General features: G+C 45.7%; 1 protein-coding gene across 1 annotated transcript; it reads right to left on the reverse strand.

Moving 5' to 3' along the window:
- Nucleotides 1–461: 461 nt before the first annotated feature.
- MUC21 (mucin 21, cell surface associated) lies at nt 462–4,505 on the reverse strand. The gene is made up of 3 exons (XM_053667399.1): nt 4,208–4,505; nt 1,235–2,412; nt 462–893 (listed from the first exon to the last, which is right to left on the reverse strand). The coding sequence occupies exons 1-3, from the start codon at nt 4,269–4,271 to the stop codon at nt 720–722; spliced, it is 1,416 nt and encodes a 471-aa protein (XP_053523374.1). The 5' UTR covers nt 4,272–4,505; the 3' UTR covers nt 462–719.
- Between the last annotated feature and the right edge of the window lie 3,024 nt (nt 4,506–7,529).

Consider the following 7,529-nt stretch of genomic DNA (forward strand, 5'->3'; position numbering starts at 1 on the left):
AGTGCTTCCTCTCTCTTCCAAAGGGCTCACTCTGAGAGAAATGTGCCAACTAGCATCTTCGGTCTGACAAGTAGACCAGGTCGGGAGCATGAGTAAATGCCCTGCACCCTGTGACATGAAGTGAACACACCCAGCCCCCAGAACCCTGTACCCCTCCACCTCATCATGCTCTGGGAGCTCACACATGAGCTCTGCACCACAGGCCTATTCACTGTACTCCTGGAATCCTGGCCCAGGCTCTCCCTTCTCATTTCTCCCAACTCATTCCCCTAGGAGCCTGAAGGAGTCTTAGGGATCCTGGGTAAGAGTCCTATTTGGGACAAGAATTAGAAAAGGGGGACACATGAATGAAGTCTCTGGATTTTGCTGTGGAGATTTTGAATGGCAGGTGCTTTACAGCATAGGAGTTCTCTCATATGACTGGGAAATTCATGTTAGTGCAGTAGACACCCACTCATGTGTACACACAGGTTTTCTCTGTCCTTTATTTTGGATGTGTTTGTTTCTTGGCCAAATGACCATAGCATCTCTTCTTTCCAATGTCCAATAAAAGCAACAGAAAGGGAGGAAGCATCTTCTCCAAGGCTGTCACAGATCCAAAGCTGGGAGGGGACCTCCGGGGACAAATGAAAGGACACTTAGATCTTCAGTCCCTCAGGTCAGCTTCCTCCATGAAGAAGGTGGCTCTCTTACTTCAGCCCTGCTCAGGGTCTGTTGTATCACCCTCTCATCTCCATAGCTACAGTTGATACTCGTTTCCTCCAGAACCAGTTAGGGCTCCACCTAGGCCTATGGTGGACTCTGTGACTCCTTTCAGGGCCCAGGTCAAGGTGGGGGCCATGGGGGTGGTAGACAGGCCTGTTAAAGATGTCTCTCAGGCTCAGGAAGTTTCTCTAGGAAAAGAAAGGTGGATATTTTCAAAATTATATGCCCTCTCCCAAGTCTTCACCATGGATTTCTTCTGGAGCCCTCGCCCCCCTCAAACTATCATTGTTATCTTATACTTCTTCCTCCAGCCTTTTCCCTGCTTTTGGCCCCCTTACTGTCAAGTCAATAGTTCCCTTGTACACTGATTGGCTCCTCTGGCCACACTGTGGTACTTCCCTGTAGTAACTGTCCCTAGTCTTCCCTCTCTTCCTACTCACCCCCAGCTTGGTTCCCCTATTATTCATACCCATTTGCTAGATTCCAGCTACTCCTTCCCCAGGCACTTCCCTACTTATTAGGCACTCACCACGCAGAAGAAGAGCCCAACAAAGAATCCCACAGCCACTACAGCTGAGACCAGAGTGATGAGAAAGATTTCCCATGGCTTCAGGGACCCATCAGGCCCCACTTTACTTGTTGAAGTAGTAGCACTGGTACTGTTTCTGTCGGAAGTTGTGTGCATTCCAGTTGGAGAAGGTGAGCCTGAGGTTGCACTGGATCCAGTGTTGACGGCTGTGCTGTTCCCACTGGAGGTCCCAATGGATATAGTACTCGAGGCTGTGCTGGTCCCACTGGAAGTCTCACTGGATCCAGTGTTGGAGGCTGTGCTGGTTTTACTGGAGGTGACACTGGATCCAGTATTGGAAGTTGCGGTGGTTTCACCCGAGGTCACACTGGATCCAGTGTTGGAGGCTGTGCTGGTCCCACTGGAAGTCTCACTGGATCCAGTGTCAGAGGCTGTGCTGGTTCTACTGGAGGTCACTGTGGATCCAGTGTTGGAAGCTGTGCTGGTTTCACCCGAGGTCACACTGGATTCTGTGTTGGAGGCTGTGCTGGTCCCACTGGAAGTCTCACTGGATCCAGTGTTGGAGGCTGTGCTGGTTTTACTGGAGGTGACACTGGATCCAGTGTTGGAGGCTGTGCTGGTTTCACCCGAGGTCACACTGGATTCTGTGTTGGAGGCTGTGCTGGTCCCACTGGAAGTCTCACTGGATCCAGTGTTGGAGGCTGTGCTGGTTTCACCCGAGGTCACACTGGATTCTGTGTTGGAGGCTGTGCTGGTTTTACTGGAAGTGTCACTGGATCCAGTATTGGAAGTTGTGGTGGTTTCACCCGAGGTGACACTGGATCCAGTGTCAGAGGCTGTGCTGGTTCTACTGGAGGTCACTGTGGATCCAGTGTTGGAGGCTGTGCTGGTTTCACCTGAGGTCACACTGGATTCTGTGTTGGAGGCTGTGCTGGTCCCACTGGAAGTCTCACTGGATCCAGTGTCAGAGGCTGTGCTGGTTCTACTGAAGGTCACTGTGGATCCAGTGTTGGAAGTCGTGGTGGTTTCACCCGAGGTCACACTGGATTCTGTGTTGGAGGCTGTGCTGGTCTCACTGAATGTTGTGCTAGATCCAGTGTAGGTGAATGTACTGATTCCCTCAGAGGCTACACTGGATGTAGTGTTGACAGTTGTGCTATTATCACTGTAGCTCATGCCTGATTATAATGACAAATGGTAACAAATGAATATGTATGTATACAGAGAGAAAGACAGAAGGAAAGAGAGGATGGGAGAGAGACAGAGGGGGGAGGGAGGCAGAGGGACAGAGAGCGTATATACTTACTGTTCCAAGCTTGCTTAAATTTGTTACATCAATAATTCTACTTAATGCCCACACAGGCCTTTGAAATCAGTACTATTATTATCACCAGCTAAGATGAAGAAACCAAGGCTTAGAAATATTAAGACTAGCCCAAAATTATACAGCCAGTCAGTGGCAGAAAGGGAATTTGAATCCAGGCTTTGAACTGGCACTTGTAGCTACCATGCTCTATCACCTTCTCCACACAGGCCCCACACAGGGCTTACCTGACCTAGTTTCACTGGCAGTAAGCTTATTGCAAAATCTGCTATACAAGATGTAATACAAATAAAAATTCTCATGAAAAACTTGTAGGACCCAGCTTAAACTAGTATATACTGATTATTTCATTCTTAAAGTTGTATTGCTCCCTTCATGAACATTTCTCAAACTGTTATTCAGAAAACACCTGCATTAAGATCACCCAGAGAGCTTGTTGAAAATAAGGATTCCTACACAAACAGCCCCAAACTAAATGAGTCAGAGTTGAGGCGGGGCCCAGGTATCTGTCTCTTCTAAAGGAGCCAGTTATTCTATTTGCATTAAAGTGCCAGGGGCTCCTGACAACTGTGGCAGAGGTTGGACAAGAACAGGTTATATATAGATTAAATGTATAAGCTCTCCCAGGACTAAGGACGATATCAAGACCCACAGTACAGGGTAGTTTGTAATGTTCTTGGAGGCTCAGCTGGAGTTAAGGTTGTACCTGTTTTTTGCCCCTCACTACACTAAAGCACAAAGATACTGAGGTTCCCTAGAGCCTATATTTATCTCAATGTGACTCATTTTACTACTAACTGGGACATGGTTGCCCACCATCTCACTCTGCATGTGTATATTTTTTGCTTAGTCTTATTTCAAGTAACATAGGATTGGGGTATAGCTCTATTTTGGAAAGGTCCCCCAATTCTGCAATAGGATGCAAATTGGGTTAAGACCAGAATCACGCCCAAAACTAACTAGGAAACTGAGATGATCGTGTAACATCTCATGATCAGAAGTAGAGGTGCCATGTGACAGAGAGAGTGGATTTAACCTGAGAAATTTGGGAGAACAGATGAGTCAAAATGATAAGAGGCTCATTCTGATTCAAAATGATGAATTCGCTAAGAAGCCAAGCACTCTGGTTGTGCAATAGGAGATGGCCCACAGAGGGTTTGCATGACAGGACTATGGAAACAGAGTGAGAATCAGTTTCGATTCTTAAATCCTATTCTCCTTGGTCTGAGGTTAATTTAGGCTGATGTGGAGTTAGGTTAGGAGCAGGACAGAAATTAGGCTTGTAGATTATTAGATGGGTGATGTTCTTAAAAATAATCAACTCTCCTTATTCTTAATATTTAGCACCCCCAGCTATATCGCATAGGTCATACCATTTCGTAGATGCAGAACCGATGCACAGAGTGGTTAAACAGCTGACCCAAAGTACACAGGCAACAGATGAAACCGTAGTTCCTATGCAGGCAATCGAAGACCAGTTTTAACACTGTACTCAGACTGCCTCCTGGCAATTCACTATTAGACTGCGGCGACTGGAGTAAATGATCATGGTCATATGAAGGACCCCCGTAGCTGCTCTAAGTAGTGGGCACCACTCCACAACCCCCTCAAAGGTTTTTAGGCCACCGCCTTTAAAGAAAATCACTTACCATGTTTTAAAAGTAGGAGATGCAATAGTAACAAATACTTAAGGGGAATGCTTCCTTTCTGCATTTTGATCTGTCTCTTGATGCCCAGAAAGCAAGATAGCTTGATCCCAGATGCAGCCAAGACCTAGAAGACAATGAGCAATATTCTTGAACAAGGAGAGTTCAAGGTGAAGAGATAAAAGCTGGAGCTTCCAGGAGCTTGGATCTTCTATATATGTTTTCTTGGGAAGGACCGTGTGTTTAGGGATAGAGTGAGAGACTGGATGGCTGGTTTCCTTAAGCTTCCTCCATGCGATGCCCTTGCCTCTTTCTTTATCATGAAAGAGTCACAGGGGCCTTTATAGCCTCATATGGGTTGGGGAGGAAGTGGAAAGTTGATTTGTTCTTCTGTCAACTATGAGCAGCTAAGAAAACAACACTGAGCCTGGGAGGAATAGACTAGGGGTCAAGAGGAAGGTTAAAAGGAGGATGACATGATCACATTAGATGGCACTGGGCTGGGTTGTAGCAGGAAGTAGAATGGGACAAGGAGATCAAGGTTGTCAGAGTAGAAGGGACCCACCCTCTGAGGCATGGATGGGGCCAGATACCTGTTCTACATCTGTTTCCTGGTCTGGAAGTCCTATGAGCCTATTTCAGCAAGAAAGAAGCCCTAATGGACTGAGATAAGGGGGCAGGATCCCACATCTCTCAAGCAAACAAAAATATAAGACTCAAAAGAGAGCAGTAATGAGAGATCTGGGCCCCCTCAGTTATGGGTAAAAGGCAGATGGAGCCCTGTGCTGTGCAGTAAGTAGGCATTTAACAATGTGCATTGAATGAATAGGGGAAGAGGGATCCAGGGATCAATAAAGCCATCTCTGTGGTCTCTCAGGCTTTGGGGCTGAAGGCATGGGGTGACTGTTAAATGTGCAGGAACAAGCCACCTGCCAGACGGCAGAGACAATATAGGGCCCCCTTGTCACCCTCAACCCAGCAAGAGGACTTCCCCTCTTGCTGGTTTTCAGAGAAATCCATTAGAGCTTTTCACCCTGGGATCCTAGAGATGTTCTTTATCATAAGCCTCAATGAAGCATCTGTCAGCAGGTTATACCTCAGGTCACATTAGGACACTTCAAGTTTGTTATGGGAGGGAGATCTACAGTCCAAGTCTGCCAGGAGCTTCCGGTTGGGTCTGGACATGGATGCGGAAGCTGGAAGCACATGTCAGCTAGATGAGCATGATGGAAGAAACCCAAATGAGCAGGAGGTTTGAGAGTTCATGATGAAGACGTCTTGTGTCTAAGACAAGAGGTGTGAGCTGATGGGAGTTCCACACATACTGTGTGACAGAAGTCAGATGCTTCTCAGATTGTTTATTTTTAGGTGAATGAGTACCTGCAACACGTGAGACCTGCTAGAAAGAAGCTGGCAAGTGGGAGGGGGCTAGAGACATGTGGGACTTTGGAATGAGTGAATCTGAGAGTCAGGTAGGGTGACTCTCAGCATGGGGTGTGCTGGGAAAGGCTCAGACACAAATGTCCTGGCAGCTGTGTGGACAGTTCCTGAGGCAGAGGGCAAGGGGCCAGTCAGTGACAAATTGGGTCCTAGACTTTCCGCAATCCTAACAAACCAGTGGCACCCTAAGAAAGAAACCTCCTCTTCCCCTTTAGACGTGCTTGGAGGCAGAGATCCTGAAGTCCAGTCCAGATCACATCTGTTAGAGGTGATCCTTAAAGAAGAATTTTAACATGCACATTTATTATAGTCTCAATGTCATTAATGTTTTACTCTTCCCCCAAAGCAACACAAGGACCTCGACACACTTTCATTCTTATTACCCACCTACCGACTCATAGCCTAAGGTTTTCAAGTATTTTAATTCTGTCTTGCTTTTTACCTTCCTGAGAGATTATTGTTGTCTGCTTATATACCATAAGCCAGCACATAGTCGCACAGATACAGTCAGCCTCAAACGAGACTGGGGAATATCCATGTGCTCAACTAAACCTTGAGAAATCTGTTGTACAAGATGGAGAATGGGTTTTAGTGGACAACCATAAAGCTACGGCACACATTTAAACCTGCTTGCTTTGCATTCTGTAGTTAATAACTCCAATGTGTTTGGGTTTTGTGGATCTGATCCTTTTGTTTTGACTTGTTTCTTGCTGGCTTTCATTGCTGTTGTTTGATATCATTTGTGATTGAGAGTTATGGCTTCAAACTATTTTTCTTGTGATAGCTGTAGAAGTTCCTTGAGGACTGAGATGAAGGTCTGATCTTCCACAGAGAATGTGCATGTTTGGGCCACAGGGGCCTTTTAAATGAAATGATAGGTTTGAGGTCTTTTGAATTACCCTTGATTCGGGGCAGCAAACCATGTAGAGTATTATGGTTACAGCTATTTCTCGAGACATACTTCCTCCTCCTCTTCCTTCCCCTGCATCAGGTTCAGAAAGAGGCAATTTTACTTGCATTTCCTTAGGGGAGATGTGGGCTTATTTTCAGTTTGCACTCTGCCTGAAGGTTTCAGGTTAATGTGAGGGTCCACTACTAGAGTCCCCACCTTGGCTGGTGCTACTGAAGCTTAAACATGCCAGCTCTTCCCAAAGACGGCTTCAGTACTCCCCTTACTCCTTGGGTTCCTAACTTAACTTGGTTGCTAATTTGAACATTCCTTATTTTCCTGCTGACTCATTGATTCATTTAGGAAGAACTTTTTAGTCCACCATTTTAAGCTTTTCATGGTATTTTAGGCCAAGGCTCCTAACCCATTGGAAAGCTAGAAATTTATGTGCCCATTGGATTGTTTTGAGAAATAAAGTGTGGTGCATTTAAAGGCAGCAGCATGGTGTGTGGCGCATAACAAGATGTGATCATAAAGAACAATGAAGAAAGAGAAAAACATAAAAATATAGTTTCCAAGTGGAAGAAACAAAGAGTAAAGGAGGATGAGTCTTCCCAAAGATGAAGGAGATCTGAGGGGTGCTGAGTAAGTCTTAAGACGGTTTTCTGTGTGCCCAGTTTGTGTGATTTGAAGCTACAAACCTAGTCACGGGTTACCTAGACTTACTGCGGTGATCATTTTGCATATATACAAATATTGAATCATTCTGTTTTATACCTGAAACTAATGTAATGTTGTATGTCAATTGTACCTCAAATTTAAAAAAAAAAAAAAAGGAAGCATGGGCAATAGACCAGTGAAGATCATCAGTTTGCCAAGAGGCACTTGCAGAATTCCTGCTGTACACCTTTCACCAGTGACTTCCACAGTCAGGATTCCAGCCTGATGTGATCAGAGGTGACTTCCCACTGTTTTGGGAACCTGCCCCTTCAACCA

The sequence above is a fragment of the Artibeus jamaicensis genome, unplaced genomic scaffold, assembly GCF_021234435.1.
Source record: "Artibeus jamaicensis isolate MK-2021 breed Jamaican fruit bat unplaced genomic scaffold, CSHL_Jam_final contig_469, whole genome shotgun sequence".
Classification (NCBI taxonomy): domain Eukaryota; kingdom Metazoa; phylum Chordata; class Mammalia; order Chiroptera; family Phyllostomidae; genus Artibeus; species Artibeus jamaicensis.